The sequence below is a fragment of the Mus caroli genome, chromosome 12 (genome assembly GCF_900094665.2).
Source record: "Mus caroli chromosome 12, CAROLI_EIJ_v1.1, whole genome shotgun sequence".
Lineage (NCBI taxonomy): Eukaryota > Metazoa > Chordata > Mammalia > Rodentia > Muridae > Mus > Mus caroli.
This window is the reverse complement of record NC_034581.1, coordinates 50,098,825-50,120,211: the sequence shown is the minus strand read 5'-3', so window position 1 is coordinate 50,120,211 and position 21,387 is coordinate 50,098,825. Positions and strand designations below refer to the sequence as shown.

Below are 21,387 nucleotides of genomic sequence, written 5' to 3'. Positions count from 1 at the left end.
TGGCTGTCCTGGAACTCACTTTGTAGACCAGGCTGGCCTCGAACTCAGAAATCCGCCTGCCTCTGCCTCCTGAGTGCTGGGACTAAAGGCGTGCGCTACCACGCCCGGCTTCTCCTTAAACTTTTAAAACAGATTTATCTGCTTGTTTGTTTGTTTGTTTTGAGACTGAGTTTCTCTGTATAGCCCTGGTAGTTCTGGAACTCATTCTGTAGACCAGGCTGGCCTCAAACTATTTTTATTTAGTTAGTTTTATATTTATGTGTATATGGATGTGTATGTGCCATGGGTGTCTATGGAAGCCAAAAGAGGGAATCAGATCCCAGGAGCTGGAATTACAAGATGTGGATGTTTTAAAAGAGCAGCCCAAGCTGAGCATGGTGGTGGTGGTGGCGCATCCCTTTAATCCCAGCACTCGGGAGGCAGAGGCTGGTGGATTTCTGAGTTAGAGGCCAGCGTGGTCTACAGAGTGAGTTCCAGGACAGCCAGGGCTATACAGAGAAACTCTGTCTTGAAAAACAAAAACAAAACAAAAGAGAGCAGTTCATGCATTTGAGCCTGGAACCACCTCTCCAGGCCTCTCCTTAACTTTTATAACTTTTTGTGTGTTAGTAATATCAGTTACTGATGCTTAGTGCTTTTGGTTTTTTTCTGTCCTGGAATTCACTATGTAGATAAGACTGAGCTTGAATTTGAAGAGACCCACCTGCTTCTGGCTTCCAGGGCTAAGATTAAGGGTGTGTATGTCCGAGTTCGGCTGATAATTACATTTTAAATCACTCACAGAATAAAGCTTGTGCCCTTTACTCAGTAAGGAAAGCTTGGGTATTAGCTAACCACATCATTGTTTCAAGGACAAATTCTCTTTATGCACATGAGTTTTTTGCTATGGAACACAGCTGCAGTGAGTACCATAGGTCTTTTTAGTCATTTAAATTATGCTAATTGTATTTCCAATCCTGTCCTGTATGTTTTTTATAAGTAAGGATTTTAACATAAAACATATCATCTTTGGCATATAAAGATTACAGTGTCTCTGGGCTTCATTTAAATGACATTTAAGACTTTTGGGTAATGACTGATGTAGGGCCCCTGAGATGGCTCATGGGTAAAGGTGCTTATGTGCAGAGCTGACTACATCAGTTCAAGACTTTGAACACATGGTGAAAAGAGAGAAACAACTCTCAAAAGTTATCTCTGACCTCCACATGTGCCACCCACCCACACTCACTCACATCACACACACAAATATTAATAAATAAGAAATTTAGGGGGCTGGAGAGATGGCTCAATGGTTAAGAGCACTGACTGTTCTTTCTGAGGTGCTGAATTCAATTCCCAGCAACCACATGGTGGCTCACAACCATCTGTAATGGGATCCAGTGTCCTCTTCTTTCGTGTCTGAAGACAACTATGTGTACTCATGTACATAAGTAAAATAAGAAAGAAATTTAAGCACCCGGGGGGCAGGGGGTGGGGTGGGTAAGAGGCAGGCAGATTTCTGAGTTTTAGACTAGCCTGGTCTACAGAGTGAGTTCCAGGACAGCCAGGGCTATACAGAGAAACCCTGTCTCAAAAAACAAAACAAAACAAAAAAAAGAAAGAAATGTAAAAATAATCAAGGCTTCTGAAGTGTTTTTGTGTGATCCTCTCAACCTTCATCTACATGGCCAAACAGGACTCTGCTATGAGTTGTACACAAATCCTGCTCATTAACTGCAGCTGTGTGTGTGTGTGTGTGTGTGTGTGTGTGAGAGAGAGAGAGAGAGAGAGAGACAGACAGACAGAGGGAGGAATAGAGGGAGGGAGGATCCCATGTGGCTTCCACTGGCCTCAAATTCCCTTTATAGCTGAGGAAGACCCTGTGGTCCTGTTTGGGCTTATAGGTGTTGTTTTGGGAGGGGTGGGTTTTTTGTTTGTTTGTTTTTTTTTTCGAGACAGGGGTTTCAGGGTTTCTCTGTGTAGCCCTGGCTGTCCTGGAACTCACTCTGTAGACCAGGCTGGCCTCTAACTCAGAGATCCACCTGCCTCTGCCTCCTGAGTGCTGGGATGAAAGGTGTGCGCCACCACGCCCGGCCGAATTTGACATTTCTTAAGAGCTTCAATTCAGTGAGATAGGATGGGGGACATGGCAAAGTCGGGAGATATTCAAACAAGGAGGGCTTAGAATTGCAGTGTGAACAATTTGGACCATTACTGGTGGACATTAGTGGTGGCTCTCATTAAGACAACTAGGGGGCTGGAGAGATGGCTCAGTGGTTAAGAGCACTGAATGCTCTTCTGAAGGTCCTGAGTTCAAACCCCAGCAACCACATGGTGGCTCACAACCATAGGTAATGAGATCTGACTCCCTCTTCTGGAGAGTCTGAAGACAGTTACACAGTATACTTACATATAATAAGTAAATAAATCTTAAAAAATGTTAAAAAAAAAAAAAAGACAATTGGGAGCTAAAGTGCTTGCTACTGCAAGCTCAATGATCTGAATTTAAACTCCCCAGTAGTTACATTAAAAAGACAAAAAACAAGCCAGGCATGGTGGCGCATGCCTTTAATCCCAGCACTTGGGAGGCAGAGGCAGGTGGATTTCTGAGTTCGAGGCCAGCCTGGGCTACAAAGTGAGTTCCAGGACAGCCAAGGCTACACAGAGAAACCCTGTCTCAAAAAACCAAAAAAAAAAAAAAAAAAAAAAAAAAAAAAAAAAAAAAAAAAAAAAAAAAAAAAAAAGACAAAGAAAACCAAAACATGGACATGAACATGGTAGCCTGGGCCTATCTATGAGCCCAGGACTGGGGAGGCACAGACAGGAGTATCATGGGGTTTGATGGCCAGAGTGACCCTGTCTTTAGCAATGAGGAAAAGCATGATAGAGAAAGATAATACCCTTCAACCTCTGACCTTTCTCTCAGGTACACATGGGGCACACTGTGCACAGACATGCATATACATCTATACAGCCATAGCTTGAACACATGAATTACTGAGTGGAGTAACCTTGCCACCATCCACATCTGTGTTGTATGATGACATCTGGAAGCAGTGTGCAGGATAAGGGAGAGAGATGGGAGCATAAGAAAAATTAGGAGATATTCAGTAGTGATCGTGCACACTATAATCTCAGCACTTAAGAGGCTGAGTCAGGAAGGTCACAAACTTGAGGACAACCTGGGCTACACATTCACCTGGAAAGTCTTGGGAAAAGATGACTGATAATTGCTAATGGCCAGAGAAAAGACATGAACGGTGACTACGGAGGAATAAATAAAGAAAACACACACACACCCCACAAAAATTAAGCCAGGTGTGGTAGCAGACACTTATAACCCTGGCATCAGGAGGAACTCTGCAAGTTTGAGGCCAGCCTGGTTCACCCAGGTCACTTTGGCCAGTCAGAGGTACATGTCTCAACAACCATAAAGCCAAGGCATGGTCTATAACTTTAATTTTTTCAAATCCTATTTTTAATGATTTTTTAAAAGACTTTATTTATTTTATGTATATGAGTACACTGTTGTTGTTTTCAGACACACCAGAATAGCACATCGGGTCCTACTACAGATGGTTTTGAGCCACCATGTGGTTGCTAGGAATTGAACTCAAGACCTCTGGAGAAGAGCAGCCAGTGCTCTTAATGGCTTAGTCATCTCTCCAATCCCTTAATGATGGTTTTTAAATGCTTTAACCTTCCTTGTAACCCACTGCCCATCAGAGGTAGTGGAAAAGAAAGGATACAGGGGAAGTGGACCTGTTTAGAAAGGTTCTTTGGAGCAACTCCCATCTGTGTTGTCTGGAAATCGACTGTTCAGGTCACAGGTCAGCAGGCAGTAGCAGCTCGATCCACTTGCAAACACCTCACAGATACACCAGCAGTCCAGTTTAGTAGAGTCCGTTTAGTGACAGCAGAGACACCCTGACCTCAGGCCTCTCCTCGAGTCAGCAGGAGGGACCAACAGGTACACCAGAAATTCTCAGCTGTGAATCTCTCAGGGAAGCAAAGATCAGCTATGAAGAGAGACCTACAAGTGTTGCCCAGCTAGCTTTACCAGCAAGCCAAGTTCTATTCCATCATTCAGTAGAGTCCTATTTATGCCCTCCAAATATCACGTCTCCTCCACGTACCTTACCTCAGCCTTGGCTTTTGCCTCCGCATGTGCATCCAATCAGCCTGAGTCCTTGGAAGCAGCAACAAACTGTAACACACCACAGAAGTTTTTTGGTGCATTTCTCTCTATGCCGTCCCAACAAATGTAGCTCAACTATGCAATGTAAGGCGGACCAATACATGCGTGTTAGCAAAGAATCTTTCATCACGTGTCCTGTCACGTGCTTGCTTTAGCAGCACATCCTCTTCTCCTGTGTCTGCTTCAGACAAACGTTCCTTCACAAGTCTGCCTTAGCCTTTCACCTGTGTCCACTTTAACAAAACGTTCATTCACGTGTTTGCCTCAGCAAAACACCATCTAATCAACTTTCCAAAGAACCCTTAAAAAAAAAAAAAGATTTACTTATGTATTTACTTTATGTGCCTGTTTTGTTACTGTTGCTCTCTTCAGACACACCAGAAGACACATCAGAAGAAGAGATTAGATTCCATTACAGATGGTTGTGAGCCACCATGTGGTGGCTGGGAATTGAACTCAGGACCCCTGAAAGAGCAGTTAGTACCCTTAACCACTGAACCATCTCTTCGGCCCCCTAAAATCCCTTAAAGTAAACTCAGTGGTCTCTCTAAGACCATGGTTGAGAGGAAGTTCTTATTATAGATACAAGAGAGGGTACAATCAATTGGAAGAATCCAGAGCAAGGAGAGAAAGTAGAATTTACATGAGCAGCAGACTGGACCAGGGCATGAAAGGAGAAGGGGGGTGGGGAGAGTGAAAGAGGGAAGGAAAAGAGAGACAAGAGAGAGGGGACCAAGAGATCACATAGGTGGCTGGAGAGATGGCTCAGTGGTTAAGAGCACCGAATGCTCTTCTGAAGGTCCTGAGTTCAAATCCCAGCAACCACATGGTGGCTCACAACCATCTGTAAGGAGATCTGACACCTTCTTCTGGAGTGTCTGAAGACAGCTACAGTGTACTTACAGAGAGAGAGAGAGAGAGAGAGAGAGAGAGAGAGAGAAGAGAGAGAGAGAGAGAGAGAGAGAGAGAAAGAACATGGTCAGAATGCAGAATGGCAGGGCTATATAGGAATGGAAGCTGGGGAGGGGAAGCCTATGAGCTGGAGATGTTTAGGGTTGGGGCAGGGTGAGAAGAGCTGAGAGGAGCCGGGCTGCCATCATGGGCCCTGTAGTAGATATTTGAGATGCTAAGAGCCTGGAGGCTGGCCAGCATGCACTTTGGTCATTTCAGAGTTTTTGTTGATGATAAAGGGCAATGGAATCTCTCTGTAACTGCTTCTTGGCTGAAATTAGGGTGTCAATGTCAGAGCCCAGGAAGGCTGAGATGCTAGTAAGGCCAGGGGTGGAGAGAAGATTCACACCAGCAGATCATTATATACATGTATATGTGTAGGAAGGGAGGTGGAGAAAATGAGTCAATTGCAGACACGGTGGTATTTGTTTGGATGTGAGGCGCGAGGAGATGAAGGATCTGAAGAGGACAAGTAGAAACCAGGCTTGGACCTTGAGAGTGATGATGTCATTAAGTGGAGACACAATAGGCTGGGCAGTGGTGGCATATGCCTTTAATCCCAGCACTTGGGAGGCAGAAGCAGAGGCAGGCAGATCTCTGAGTTAGAAGCCAGCCTGGTCTACAGAGTGAGTTCCAGGACAGCCAGGGCTATACAGAGAAACCCTGTCTCGAAAAAAAAAAAAAAAAAAAGTGGAGACACAAGCTTAGCTTGAGTGATCCTTTGTAGAAGTGAAGTGTGGTAAGTTAGAAATGATTATTTTTATAAAATTAATTTATTTATTGGTTTTGTGTGTGTGAAAGGACAATCTGCAGTACCATTCTACTTTGTGGGTCGGTCCTGGGGCTTGAACTTAGGCCTCTAGGCTTAGCAGCAAGTACTTTTCCTCACAGCTAAACCATCATGCTGGCCCAAGGGATTATTTTCTTGAAGCATCTGTGGATGCTCGTTTTCTGCTACTCAGCTGGACAGTTAAATCAGGTCTGGGGATTGTTTCTTAGTATAAAGGCAAGGAATACTCTTGTAATGAGAACGGCTCTGTTTTTATAGTGCTCGGTCATTAGCACCCCAAACTGAGGTAGTTATTACTTCCCCAGCAGTAAAAGCTTGATTATAGCCCCTGTCTGCTTACTGTGTGAAGGCTTTTGGCTCCTGAAACTTCCACAGGCAATATGGTATTAATGGTGATTAATCATCATGTAACTCAATACAAAGACAAGAATATTTACTGTGACTTCCTGGGAGTGCGGGTACAGTTTTTTAGGGGCCCTCGGGGGCAAGAGAAGTGGACCGTTCTCCGGGTGGCCCTGGGGCCTTCCCAAGCCTGAGCTAGCCAGCAGTGAGCAGCGACTATCGCTCTGGGCCAACCCTCCCTCTTACCTGGAGCAAAGGACCCTGCGTCCTTTCCCCTTCAGGGACTGCTCCCCCTCCTGGAGCGGGCGGGGGGCGGGGCTGGCGCTCGGCTCCGCCCCCCGCCCCACCCGCGCGGCCGGCTCCGTTCGTGGCCTTGCTTGTGCGACTGCGCGAGCCCTGGACTCGAAGCAGCCATGATGGTGGGTGTTCACGGCGGCGCCGAACTCGGGGCGCGCGGTGGGGGCGGCGGGCGCGGGGACGGCGCGGGCTGGGCGCTAATGTCTCTCTTTGTGTCTTCCCCTTTCCCTGCTTTCCCTTCGATGTGCTGGGCCCGCCGACCCCACAGGAAGGCCTGGATGACGGCCCCGACTTCCTCTCGGAGGAAGACCGCGGAGTAAGTTGTGTCTTCTGTCGTCTAGGACCCTCGGTCCCTCCCCCGTCGTGGCCCGAGAAGGGGTCCAGGCTGCGCTGCCGCCCTGGGTCGCCCTCCCGACCTCCGCGGCGCGCGCCCCGCCCTTCTGCAGCCCTTCGTCCCTGGGGTCGGGCGCTTCTCGGTTCCGCTGGTCCCGTGGCCGCTTTCTCGCCCTGGGCGGGCGATCCAACCCTGTGCTGAGCTTGCTTTTCCCAGGCCCCGCTGCAGGTGGGGTGGCCGGGTTGGAACGCCCCCATCCTTGACTCTCTGGGCCACGAAACCCATTTTCAGACCTTCCCGGTGGTACCGTCAAAAATCTTCTTTCTGTGGCTTTCTGGTACCTCGTTTCTCCTTTCTCTGCTGAATGGTATGGATTTGGTCTAAATTTACTCTTTTGTAATGATTTTTTTGCAATCAGCAAATCTCAGTTTTGCCCTAAAAGATTTTGCAAAGAACGGGTAGCTTTCAGTATCTTTACTTTTTCTAGTATATTCCTCAACCCCCATCCTTTTCAGGATTCTCTCGATATTGTTTCCCATCTCTAGCTCATGTTAAGGTATGACTTACAAAATAATAATTTATATAAAGATGTACAGCATGATATTTTGATGCGTGTAGAGGTTGTGAAATAATTACCATTGTCAAGTTAATGAGTACAGACCTCACACGGGACCTTACTCAGGTACCTTCATTTTCTTTTTGAGGAGAGTACTTGGTCTGCTCTCAGCAGAGTTTCAGGTATCCATTATTATTAATCACTCCACTGTACATTAAGTATCCAGAACTGAAAGTTTGTATCCTTTGACCTCTCTCTCCCCTCCCCAACCCCCCATTCCTGCCCCTTGTTCAAAGGTCTCATTTATCCCTCCCACTGCATCCCCCCAGCACTCCATTTGTCTTAGTGAAGGGTAGCATTGCATGTAGAGCCTTGTACAGGTACACTGTTACTGATGTATGACTGCCACTAAGCAAAGTTTCATTGTCACCATTTTATCACTCAGCAGCTCACACTTGTCCAGAAACTTGGTTTGAAACAAGTTTCCTTGTACAAGGCAACTTTTTTCCTGCCTCCCAAGTGTGGATGTGGCGCATGCCACCTAGCCTCGTTTTCCTTTTGTTTTCTATTTTGTGTCTACTTATCCATCCTAGAAAATGTGAGAGATGCAGGTGTTAGTGGATTCGGGATAGATGGTAACAGTGCAGGATATTGTTGTTGGTAAGAGATTCTTTGTCTGTGTGGTGGGTAGGTGCAACTATGTACAAACAAGTGTCAGACCCCAGAGGCTGGTTTCACAGGTGGTTGAGAGCAATCTGTGTGGATGCTGGGAGCTGAATTCAGGTCTCTAAGAGCAGTGTGCTCTAACTCCTGAAGTCATCTCAGCAGCCCCTGAAGCAGAGTTTTAAAAAGTGTGTGTCACAGAGGGGCACATACTACTGCTGATCTGTTTCCTTCCTCCAGATAGCCCCCTGTCTGTTCTGCTTTTCTGTCATATGTATTCCATTGCAGAGAACAGCTTGGAAGACCAAGCTCTCTCCTACTACTTGTACGTGGGTTCTGGGATTGAACTCCGGTTGTTAGCAAGCACTTCACTTACCGAGCCATCTTGCAGGCCAAGGTTGGGGTTTAATAAAGCTGTTTAATTCAGGCTTAAGCATGAGGGTTAGGAAAGAGCCACTCTCTTGGAAAGAAAGACAGGCACACCCAAGAGCATGGGATGTAAGTTTCTCTAAGGTGTCTTTAAAAGTCCTGTGGTGTGGATAGAGACTCCTCACCGGGGACCTGAGAGTAGCAGCCAGATGGTTTTTTGGTTTTTCCGAGACAGGGTTTCTCTGTGTAGCCCTGGCTGTCCTGGAACTCACTGTAGACCAGGCTGGCCTCTAACTCAGAAATCCACCTGCCTCTGCCTCCTAAGTGCTGGGATTAAAGGCGTGCACCACCACGCCTGGCTAAAGATGCTTTTGTAAATGATACATGAATTCCCTCAGTTTACATAGCAGCTTCATTCGATTTCTGGTTTCTAAAATTTAACCTCTAGTTAACTATAAAACAATGCTTATGTGTATTAATTACAAAGTGTGTGTGTGTGTGTGTGTGTGTGTGAGAGAGAGAGAGAGAGAGAGAGAGAGATTTGGATAAGACAAAATTAGAATTTACTAATTGTATTTTGGGGTTTGTTTTATTTGAGGTTTTGAGACAGGGTCCTGCTTTGTAGCTGTGTCTGGCCAGGAACTCATAGATACTTGCTTGCCCCTCCTCCTCAGCACTAAGGTTAAAGGCATGAGCCACTGCCCGGCATATTTTGGACTTTAAGGGAAAAGAAGTGGGGTTGAAAATGAGAGGTGAGTGTAAGACCTTGGCCTCGATCCTTGATTCTGGAAATAAAATAGGAGAAACTAGCAGTTAATTGATGAAATGAGATTAGTTTTAGTTCAGTTAAACTGATTGTTCTAAAAGCATGTGGTCTTCCTTGTTTAGATAAAAAACTGTCTTTTGTAGTCTACCATAAGAAGCAAATAGGAATTGTTTGTGTGTTAATTTTTTGTTTGTTTGTTTGGTTTTGGTTTTTCAAAACAGGGTTTCTCTCTGTGGCCCCAGCTATCCTGGAACTCACTCTGTAGACTATGTTGGATTCGAACTCAAGAGATCCACCTGCCTCTGCCTTCTAATCTCTGCTGGATTAAAGACATGCACCACCACAGCCAGGCTAAAGTGTTAATTTTTAAAGATTTATTTAGTTTATGTATATGAATACACTGTAGCTGCACAGACACACCAGACAAGGGCATTGGATCCTGTTACAGATGGTTGTGAGCCACCGTGTAGTTGCTGGGAATTGAACTCAGGACTTCTGGGAAAACAGTTAGTGCTCTTAATCACTGAGCCATCTCTCCAGCCCCGATATTTTTTTTACATTAATTATATGAAAGATGGAATGTTTTCTAATGCATGACCTGTGCTGCTGGCTTTTTACCTTTGTAAAATGTGTATATAGAACTGAAAGTACCTCAGTGATACATCTGAGAACTTCACACGTCACAAGATTCGAGAGCGGAAAAGCAAAGGGCGTAGGTACCCAGGGGTAATTGTGGAAGGTTGTAAAGGAAAAATTACTCATTCTTAATAGAGCAAGTGTCAATTTATTAAGGAAAAGTGAGAGTGGAAGGGGTTCCAAGGAGGCATACTCTAAAAACAAACACACAAACACAACATAGGCTGGAGGTGTAGCCCAGCGGTGCAGCTTGCCGGCAGAGTTCTGTGCCTGGGTTTGAACTCCCCTCCCCTAAGTGGAAAAAGGCATCATGAGTTAGAAATTGTGCACTGCAAGCGTGGCTCCCCCAAGGCTGATGGCCTGAGTTCAGTCCTGGGATGCAGATGATGGAGAGAAAACCAGTTCTCACAAGTTGCCCAGTCACTGACCTCCACATGCATTCTGTGGTTTACATCATCCCTCACGTGGAAAAAAAAAAACCAAAAAACAGAAAGAGAAGGCAGCCTGAATCTCTAAAAAGAAATGTTTTAGGCTGTTAGGACGTAGAGGTGGCTGTGTGTCCCGTCCAGTTCTTCCTTGCTGTGCTGCTGTGGAACTGGCGAGTCAGCAGTTATGGCTGGACCGTGTGCTAAGCACTGTCAATATCTGAAGCCTAGTTTCTCTCTCCTTTTACATTTATTTGTGTAGAGTATGTGTGTGGTGGGGCCGCAAGGAGTATGAGTTTAGGAACCAATCACAGGTCCCCTGGAAAAGCAGCAGCCATGCACAGCCATGCAGCCAACCTTCCAGCCCATGTACAGAGTTAGAAGGCAAACTTCAGGAGTCAGTTCTATGCTGGGCAGTGGGTCCCTGGGCTTGAACTCAGCTCAGCAGGCCTGTACAGCACTCAGTTCACTTACTGAGTGCTTTCTCTCTCTTGCTCTCTCTCTCTCTCTCTCTTGCTCTCTCTCGCTCTCTCACTCTCCTCTCTCCCTTCCTCTCTCTCTCTCTCTCTTCCCCTCCCCTCCCCTCTCTGGCTCTAACAACCCATGAAGTTTCTTGTTCGCTGAAGTTTGATTACTGTTGCACATTTAGTTTGCTGTTTCCTCGTTTTTGGAATAGAAGTGTCTGGCCTGTTTTAATTTGTCTGGCCTGTTAGAAGTAGATCCCAGCAGTCAGATTTTAAGGCACTGCAGTTTTTGTTTACAGTTCAGGTCAGTAGTTTTCAACCAGTAGGTCATGACTCCTTTGTGGGGAAATATAAGGACCCTTTCACAGGGGTCTCCTAAGACCATCAGAAAACACAGATATTTACATTACGATTCATAACACTAGCAAAGTTACAGTTATGAAGTAGCAACAAAAATAACTTTATGGTTGAGGTCACCACACCATGAAGAGAGAGCTGTGTTAAAGGGGCACAGGGTTGGGAAGGCTGAGAAGCACTGCTTTAGATCGTTTTGCTCAGCCTATAAAAAAGGGACTCTTCCCCCTCCCCCTTCACATTGTATTTGTTTGTTTCATTTGGGGGATGCACAAGTAAGGTCAAAGGACCACTAGTGGGTGTTAGTTCTCTCCTACCATGTGGGAACTCATGTTCTCAGACTCCTTCACCCACTGAACTGCTGTGCCAGCCTTTCTCCCCCTGCCACCTCTCTGCTTTGTTCTTCAGATAGATCTCTCTAGGTAGCCCCCAAACCCTGTTTTTCCTGCCTCCTTCTCCCAAGTACTGGGACTGCCGGTGTGCACCATCATCTCCAGCTTTTGAAAAGGACTCTGAGAGGAAAGTATAAAATGAGTGTTTGATCTAGGTAGCAAAAAGGAACATTAAAGATTCAGAAATAACACTGACATGTAGAATAATGAGTAGGTAAAAGTAAAGCCGGTATTTTAAAGGAAATCTTTTAAAGCAGATGTAGGGTTTCATCATGGTATTTTTATCAGGACAGACTCAGGACAAAAAGAAAATGTTTTATGGTGACTAAAAAGAAGGCTTAAAATAGTGTATTTGGCAACATATACCAGTAATCTGTGCTCTTGAGAGAACTGAGGCAGAGGGATTTCCAGGCTAAGAGTATGAGACCCCATCTAGTGTGCTCCCCTCTCCCCAAAAGTTAAAAAACAAAACCAAACCTCACAGCATTACAGCTATAGGCTCAGCCTTGGTTTCTTCAGGAGCCACACACAGAAATGAAGGACGATAACGAATCATTTAATAAACAAATGCGTCCTTTGAACGGGACCATCACTGTGTTTTGATATGCAGTGCATGTCAGAGTGATGACCTAATTGCCTTAGCATGTGCTTTCAATTATAAATGGCATGCTGCTTTGAAAGCAGATGTGGTCTGCTGCTGATGCGTCTTCTGGACTCCCCTCTTACTCCAGCTGTGTAAAAAAAAATGCTCAGTCAGCTCACACAGGGATCCTCAGGTCACAACGTCTCGGAGGCCAGCTTAAGTTCACTTCGGAAATATTTGCTGTATCTTTTAAAAACTTGTGAGACTTTTATTTATTGTTAATTGAAAGTGTGGAGGTCAGAGGACAGTTTGATGAAGTTGGTTCTCTGTACCTTTGCATAGGTTCAGCGATCTGATCTCATCAGGCTGTCTTTGTGTGTGGTGGTCTGCTTTGCTTTCTGTTGTGACACAGCCCTGATTAGAGCCTCCCTGGCTCTCAGGTGATATAATCCACCAACTAGGGAAGCCAGCGCAGGAGCTCACAGCAGGAGCTTAAGCGGGGCTGTCTGTGGAGGAGTGCTGCTCGCTGGCCTGAGTAGGGTGGCACCGCCTACTGGGGGCTAGTCTGATAAAGTCAGTTCCTCAGTTAAGTTTGCTCTTTTCCAGCGACTCCTAGTCTGTGTTGACAAAACCCAGCCCAAGTGGCAAGTGCATCTCATTGGCCCTCCCATCTCTCTCTCCTGCAGCCTTGGTGTAGCAGAGCTTCCATCCTTCTGGCTGCCGTTCTCCCTCATTGTTTTCTCACCAAATCACTTCACTTTCCAAAAGGACTTCCCTGTACCTCATTTCTTTTGGAGTAAAGTCCAGCCATCTTATGCTCTTATTTATCACTGTTGACAATCCTTTGTGGTGGCCGGCCCATACCTCTCCTACCCCACACAAACTGTCTTTCTGTCTTTGAAGCGCCTCTGCACTTTGTCTATTTGGTATATGTAGTTCAGTGCTGTAAGGGGCTCCCCACACATTTACTTTGACTGAAAGTTCTTTTAAAACCTGGAACAAAGATTTGCATTATTTGTGTGCCTGTACAGTATTTATCCACACATCTATATAGATTCAGAAAGACTGAAGAACTGGTCGTGATCATATATAGCTAGTAGGAGCTGTAGTCAGACACACTATTGAGTTCTAGTTTCTGGACTCCTAACCTTTTTGTTGCCACCATGAATTTAGCTCTCCGCCCTTCTTTAAATAAAAATAACTTTGTTTTTGAGACAGGGTCTCACTATATAGCCCAGGCTGCTTCTAACTCAAGAGATTAGCTTGCTTCTGTCTTTGGAGTGCTGGGATTAAAGGCATGTCCACCATGGTCAGCTTAGTGGATTTGTTTTTGTTTTTTGGGGGTTTTTTTTGTTTTGTTTTGTTTTTTTTGAGATAGGGTTTCTCTGTATAGCCATGGCTGTCCTGAAACTCACTTTGTAGATCAGGCTGGCCTCAAACTCAGAAATCCGCCTGCCTCTGCCTCCTGAGTGCTGGGATTAAAGGCGTGCACCACCACACCCGGCAAGGTTCTTTTTTTTAACTGTGTGTGTATGTGTTTGTGCAAGCACCTACAGTGCAGGACCCCTGAAGGCCAGAAGAAGGTGTTGGATCCTCTGGAGCTCGAAGCACTATCAGTTGTGAGCCATCACTCGGGTGCTATAAATCAAATTTCTGTCCTCAATTCTTGGAAAAATAGCAGGTACTCTTAAAACGCCTAAGCCATCTCTCTAGCTCGGGATCTTTAAACTTTTATTTTAGTTTTTTGTTTTTTGTTTTTTTTTGGTTTTTTCTTTTTTTTTTTTTTTTTTTTTTTGAGAGAAAGTTTGCTATGTAGACCAGGCTAGCCTCAGATTTCCAGAGATCTGCCTGGTGCTGCCTCCAGCCCTGGAATTAAAGGTGCGCACCACTTCCCTGGTCTTTTAAGCTATTTTTAATGATACTGTACTTTTTGTTGCTTAACATGTCTGTCTTACGAAGAGCAGCACAATATTTAACCTACTCTGTCTCTGAAGTACAAAGTTTATGGGACCAAATAAAAATTAAACCAGTTAAAGCCTAGTTAGAAATTTCCTCAAACTGAACTCTTGCAGAAATTTGATCAAATGTTGGTAATCATAGGATGTCTCTACATTAAGTCTTTCCCTTATTAAAACCTTCTAAAGTTACTGGCTTCCTTCCCCCACCCCCAATGGGAAACAGAGTCTACCTGAGAAATCTGTATAATTTATGTGATTGACATTAAATTTACAATGTTTTATGATGTCTTAGTGAAGGTGATTGAAAATTTTTTCTGTATAATACTAGGAAATACAGTTAACTGAAAGATCTATTTCAAGTGTGTTAAAATATAATAATATTCACTGAACACCCAGCAGTGGTGACACACACCTTTAATCTGGAAGCAGGGTCAGGCAGATTTCTGTAAGGACAAAGAGCCTGGTCTATAAAGAGAGTTCAGATCAGCCAGGGCTACATAGAGAAACCCTGTTTCAAAAACCAAAACAAACAAACAGAAAGCACTGAAACAATATAGCAAATGAATTTTCAGTGGATTTTTGTGCTGATGTGATAGTACCACATGAGATAAGGGAGCAGAGGGATTTCACTTTAGAGACTGGCTTCTCCATGTATACCTTGGTTATTATAAACAGGTCTTGAAAAAAGTCTTACATATATGTAGTATGAAGTACAACTTACTGTCAAATAGAATAATCCTTTATATGTCTACTTTTTTTTTTTTTTTAAAGGCTCTGTTTCTCTGAACCAGGCTGACCTTGAACTCTGAGATCTGCCTGCTTCTGCTTCCTGAGTGCTAGGGATTAAAGCCTATGTCGCCACCACCTGTTTGGTTTGTACTTCCTAAAAACAAATCTAGAGCTAGATTTTGTTTTTGGAACAGGGTCGTGAACTCAGCTTTTAAAAGAGTGAAAAAGACGTGGTAGATTGAGTTAATAATAATAACTTTTTTTTTTTTAAGATTTATTTATTTATTATATGTAAGTACACTGTAGCTGTCCTCAGACACTCCAGAAGAGAGAGCCAGATCTCGTTACGGATGGTTGTTAGCCACCATGTGGTTGCTGGGATTTGAACTCTGGACCTTTGGAAGAGCAGTCGGGTGCTCTTACCCACTGAGCCATCTCACCAGCCCAATAATAATAACTCTTAAGGTATAGTGCAAAGTATATAATATAAGGTGTGCAAAAGCGAAGTAACAGAAAAGTCAGGAAGCTAAGAACTAGGTCTCAGGGCTGGAGAGATGGCTTAGCAGTCAAGAGCACTGGCTGCTTCTGCCGAGGACCCAAGTTCAATTCCCAGCACCCACATGGTAGCTCACATTTGTCTATAACTCCAGTTCTAAAGGATCTGGCACCTCTACACAGACATGTGTAGGTAAAACACCAATGCACATAAAAATAGTAAATCTTAAAAGAACAAACAGGCTGAAGAGATGGTTCACTGTGCTTGCTGTACAGACATGAGGATCTCAGTTCAGACCTCCAGAACCTGCTGAAAGAGAAAGTTGGACATAGCAGTATATACTTAAAATTCCAGTACTGGGGACATGAGTACAGGCAGATCCTGGGGGTGGGTGACCCACCAAACTGTCAGCTTCAAGTTTGATGAGAGACCCAGTCTGAAAAGATAGGATCAGGTAGGGATGGTGTCATACTCCTTTAATCGTACTATGTGAGAGGGACAGGATAGCTGACCTACGCTTGCAAGTTCTCATATGGCCAGGGCTACACAGTTGATACCTTATCTTAAAAAAGTATGTGTGTGTGTATGTATATATATATATATATGTGTGTGTGTATGTATGTATATGTATATATGTGTGTATATATAGCATCGTGACAGGTGACATTGACACTTGACTTTAACAGCACAAAGCACATGCACCCCCCACGTGTTTATAAGCCGGACACAAGAACTAAAGGCAGAGAAGTAAAGTTTGTTAAAGGGATGCAAAGGAACTCTCTGAAAATGAAAGAGGTCTTTCAGTATCTCAGTTTGGCATTTTGCAATATTAAGACTTGCATATTATATGTAAATTTTACCTAAAAATTATAATCATGGACTAAATCAGCAGTTATTTGGGTTTTGTTTTTGTTTGTTTGGTTTGGTTTTTTGAGACAGGGTTTCTCTGTATAGGCTTGGTTGTCCTGGAACTCACTTTGTAGACCAGGCTGGCCTTGAACTCAGAAATCTACCTGCCTCTGCCTCCCACATAATGAACTTTTATTTCGTCCAGTGGTTCTCAACCTTCCTTATGCTGCCACCCTTTAATACAGACCCGCATGTTGTGGTGACCCTCAATCATAAAATTGAAACACACAAAAAAAGTTCATTATGTGACACAGAGACATTTATAAAGATAGAAGAATCAAAATCACCATTGCACACACTAGCAAGATTTTGCTGAAAGGACCCAGATATAGATGTCTCTTGTGAGACTATGCCGGGGCCTAGCAAACACAGAAGTAGATGCTCACAGTCAGCTATTGGATGGATCACAGGGCCCCCAATGGAGGAGCTAGAGAAAGTACCCAAGGAGCTAAAGGGATCTGCAACCCTATAGGTGGAACAACATTATGAACTAACCAGTACCCCGGAGCTCTTGACTCTAGCTGCATATGTATCGAAAGATGGCCTAGTCGGCCATCACTGGAAAGAGAGGTCCATTGGACTTGCAAACTTTATATGCCCCAGTACAGGGGAACACCAGGGCCAAAAAGTGGGAGTGGGTGGGTAGGGGAGTGGGTGGGAGGGTATGGGGGACTTTTGGGATAGCATTGGAAATGTAAATGAGGAAAATACCTAATAAATATTAAAAAAAAAAAAAAGGAGAATCGAAAAGACATGTCTTCTGGGGCATGGTGGTGGGTACCTATAATTCCATTGAACCTGTAAATCCTAGCCCTCAGGAGTCCTTCCTTGAATTCAAGGTCAATCAGGGCTGTAAAGTGAAACCTTGTCTCAGATAACAAACTGGGAAAAGTCAAGTGTTGTGCCATAGATAAGGGGGGGCTTGTATTTGATATAGAAAGATGAGAAAGTTGAAGAAAAAAACTTTTAATTATGTGGAGTAATCTTTGTTTTCTGAGACAGAGTCCTGGCATACAGCTCAGGCTGGCCTGTTGCTCATTATGTAGCCTAAGCTAGCCGCAGACTTTGACTCCTCTTGGGCCTTCTGTCTGTGGGATTTCAGAGTGCACCACACACCTGGTTGCTGATTCTTATCAGGTGTGTTTAGGAACTGCTGGTGTGGGCAATAAAAACAAAACAACAACAACAAAAAAAAACAGGTGGGGAAATATGCGTGTAGCTCTGCAGTAAAGCCCTTGCTTACCAAGTGCAAGGATGAACCGGGACACCCTACCCCATCACGCCCCACCCACCCCCAGCTCGTGCGTGCCTGCACACAGAACAAGATAAATAAAGGTAAAGTTATTCCCAAAACTATGTGATTCGTGTACTCGTTTGCTTTGGGTGTTGCAACAAATCACCTCAAATGGGCTAAAACAACAGCAATTTTTAGAATTCTAGAGGACAGAGGTCAGCATGACTGCCCAGAGACCCAGTACCTTCCCCCCGAGTCTGTAGGGTCTTCTTTCTCTTTCAACTTGGAAGTAGGTGGAACATGGCTGCGCTTTGCAGTCAAGCAGCCTTTTCTCAGTTGAATTAGTTGGGCTTGTTTTGAGACAGGGTTTTAAAACCATACAGCCTTGGCTGCCTTGAAACTTGATCTGTAGATCAGGCTGCCTCTAACTTACAGCGCTTCATCTGCTTCTTCCTCCAGAGGGTAAGGACCACCATGCAAAGTTGTTTGTCCCTAAAGACTGGTATAGGCTGGAGAGATGGCTCAGCGAGCACTGACTGCCCTTCCAGAGATCCCGGGTTTCAATTTTCAGCAATTGCATGGTGGCTCACAACCATCTGTAATAGGACCTGATGCCCTCTTCTGGTGTGTCTGAAGACAGTGACAGTGTGCTCATCCATAAGATAAATAAAATAAAAATAAATAAGGCTTAAAGTACACCAGAATGATCTCCTCTGGAAAACCCTAAGTGAATCACATCTGCAAAATCCTTTTGGCCACATAAGGCCCAATTGCAGATTGTGCGGATTTGGATAGAGATACCTTTTGGGAGCCATTAGCCAGCCTGCCACAGGAATTATTTTAAAAGTGGCTTGAACATGAGTTAAGTAAACAAACCAAAAAGGAAAACCAGTTCCTACACTTTTGCTGGTGGAGGTTAAGATGGGGTCTAGCTGGTCTTGTATTTGCCATTCTGCCTCAGCCTCCTGAGTCCTAGGACCACAGGAGAGTATAGGCCTGGTCTCTGGTTTGTTTTTGTGTTGTCTTGTTGCTTAAGACCACATAGCTGCCAGTAATGCAGAGGGTCCTACCCCTGCTTCTAACCCTCTTGGGCTCCTTCATGCGCATGGTGCACATATTTACACTCAGACGCGCACACACACAGATAAAATAGAGCAAATTTTCTTCATGTTGTGCTTTCTCTTTTTTAGCTTAAAGCAATAAATGTAGATCTCCAGAGTGATGCTGCTCTGCAGGTGGACATTTCTGACGCTCTCAGTGAGAGGGATAAAGTCAAGTTCACTGTTCACACAAAGGTAAAGTGGGGCTTTGTGTTTTGCGTTACTTTAGAAAGGCTGTTACTTGTGTAATATGTTTATTGGAACTTAAATTTTAAGTATATTGGAGTCATAGGTCTTAATTGGCTGCTATTTTAACAAACAAGATTAGGGAAGTTACTTTTTGTTTGTTAAGTGTTTTTCGAAATGGTATGTAGTGTTCTGCCTGTCTTGGAACTGCCTATGTAGACTAGGCTGGGAAAGTTACTTGTGTAATGATTTTAGGAATTATCATAGAACGTAGTCTGACCAAGTAGCTTTGGCTGTCTAGGAACTCACTGTGTAGACTGGGCTCACCTCAACTCCTAGGTCTGCCTGCCTCTGCCTCTGGCCTGCTGGGATTAAAAGTGAGCACCTCCGCACCGAGCTAAAGTATAGATTTAAGGGATGATATCAATACAATATATAAGTGCCTATTAACTTGTTTTTCAAAGATCTGAGGATAATGTTACTTTTATTCAAGAAAATTGTTGTCTTTACAGAGTTCATTGCCAAATTTTAAGCAAAATGAATTTTCAGTCGTTCGACAACATGAGGAATTTATCTGGCTTCATGATTCCTTTGTTGAAAATGAAGACTATGCAGGTTACATTGTAAGTATGGGGCAGGGGTCTTTTTTCTTCTTCCTTCCTTCCTTTCTTCCTTTTTCTTTTCTTTTTTTTTTTCTGATGTGCATGTATCTAGGTGTTGTGTGTGCAGGTACCCGCAGACGCCAGAAGAGATACCCTAGAATTTGAGTTACAGCAAGTTGTAAGCTGCCTGACATGGGTGCTAGGAACCAAACTTAGGTCCTATAGGAGAGTACCAAACTGCTGAACCATCTCTCCGGCTCTTCATTTATTTGTAATGATGTATCTGTGTATCTGTGTGTGGGTGTGTACATGTGCCTGTGGAGGCCAGGGCATTGGATGTCCCTGGGGCTGGGCTTATAGGTGGTTGTGAGCCACTCAACAGTGTCAGGAGCTGTTCTTGGCTCCTCTGCAAGACACTGATATCTTTAGTTCTAAGCATACCCCAGCCTGAGTTTTCATTTTCTAAGAGCATTTTGGAAACTCCTGTGGTTTCGTTTAGCATTTTTAGTAACTGATGTGATTTGTAAAATGGCAGCTGTGAGGCGTTGGCTTACCACCTTTTATCCTGGGCTGTCTTGTCTGACTTTGAGTCTGTTACATTTCTTACTTGATCTTGAATTCTTTGGGTTTTTTTCAAAGTAGAGTCTTGCTGTATTGCCCAGCCCCTTCCTGGTCTGGAACTCACTCTATAGTCCAGGCTGACGTTGAACCTGCAACAGTCTTGACGCTGCCTGTCAATTTCTAGGACTATAGATAGGAGCCCTTCTGAGTTTGGGTAGTTACTGGTAGTTTGGGTAGTTACTGGTAGTTTGGGTAGTTACTGGTAGTTTGGGTAGTTGTTACTGGTAGTTTGGGTAGTTGTTACTGGTAGTTTGGGTAGTTGTTACTGGTAGTTTGGGTAGTTACTGGTAGTTTGAAGTGGGTGATTAATGAGGAAATGTTTTCTGGATTTGGGCTCTGAGTGGACAGGTACTTAAAGGTTAGAAGGTTCCTGAAGACATGGCAGTCAAGAATAAGTAGTTAGTTATTCTTCCCTAGCTGTTGACATTTATGAATTCCCTGAGGTCATCACAACTTCATTGTGTCTCCATCCTGAGACACACACACACACACACCCTTGACTTGTATAGCTCAGGATTTGGTGACTGAGCAATAATGCCTTCTTTCTGTAATCTAACCCCATCTTTTCCTCCAACCTCTCACAGGAGAGTACCTTTTTCCGCTTTCTCTACCAGGAGGCCAACTATTCCTCATCAAGGCTTTTAAAAGAGTGTATATCATAAAGAGTATGTATCATAAAGAGTATAAGTTATCTGTAAGCTCTTTGCTCACCATGGTGCCTGCTGTATAGGAGCTGTTTAATGTGTATATCCTGAAGTGTATGATGCTGTCTGACTCTGTCCCTTTTCTCAGAGCAATTTGTTGTTGTTTGTTTTGTTTTTTAACTTAGGGGAACTGGAGAGATGGCTCAACAGTTAGGGGTGCTTGCTGCTCTTTCAGAGACCCAAGTTCAGTTCCCAGTACCCATATGGCAGCTCACAAATGTCTGGGAACTGCCGGGATCCTATGCATTCTTCTGGCCTCTGTGAGCACTAGGCATGCATATGGTACGCAGACATAATCAGAGGCAAAACACAAATGCACTTCAAGTTCTTTAATTTTAAAAATTCAATTCATGCTTATCTATTTATTTGGGCTTTTTTAAGATTAAAGATAGATTTTTTTTTCATGCAGTATATTTATATTCTAATCATGGTTTCCCTTTCTTCATTGCCTCCCAGATTCTCCCCAACTCCCCACCCATTCATCTCCACACCCATCCATCCCCACACCTTCCTGTTTAGATAACAGACAAAAACAAAAAACAAAAAAAAAAACGGAGGGGGCACACACACACAGATTGGAAACTAGAATATACAAGTGAAAGACTGGTAGGGTTAAAAATGCCCAGACAAAACATTATGATTAAAAAAGTGTGTGTGGGGGCTGGTGAGATGGCTCAGTGGGTAAGAGCACCCGACTGCTCTTCCGAAGGTCCAGAGTTCAAATCCCAGCAACCACATGGTGGCTCACA

At 44.1% G+C, this 21,387-nt stretch overlaps 1 protein-coding gene across 1 annotated transcript in view; it reads left to right on the top strand.

Annotated features, from left to right (window-relative positions):
- Window positions 1-6,602: 6,602 nt before the first annotated feature.
- Window positions 6,603-21,387, top strand: part of Snx6 (sorting nexin 6) — a 41,245-nt gene continuing 26,460 nt past the window's right edge. Inside the window, exons 1-4 of the mRNA XM_021178804.2 lie at window positions 6,603-6,679; window positions 6,826-6,873; window positions 18,616-18,720; window positions 19,224-19,334. Coding sequence (XP_021034463.1) covers window positions 6,674-6,679; window positions 6,826-6,873; window positions 18,616-18,720; window positions 19,224-19,334 — 270 coding nt within the window. The 5' untranslated portion in view covers window positions 6,603-6,673. The remainder of the gene's footprint in view (window positions 6,680-6,825; window positions 6,874-18,615; window positions 18,721-19,223; window positions 19,335-21,387) is intronic.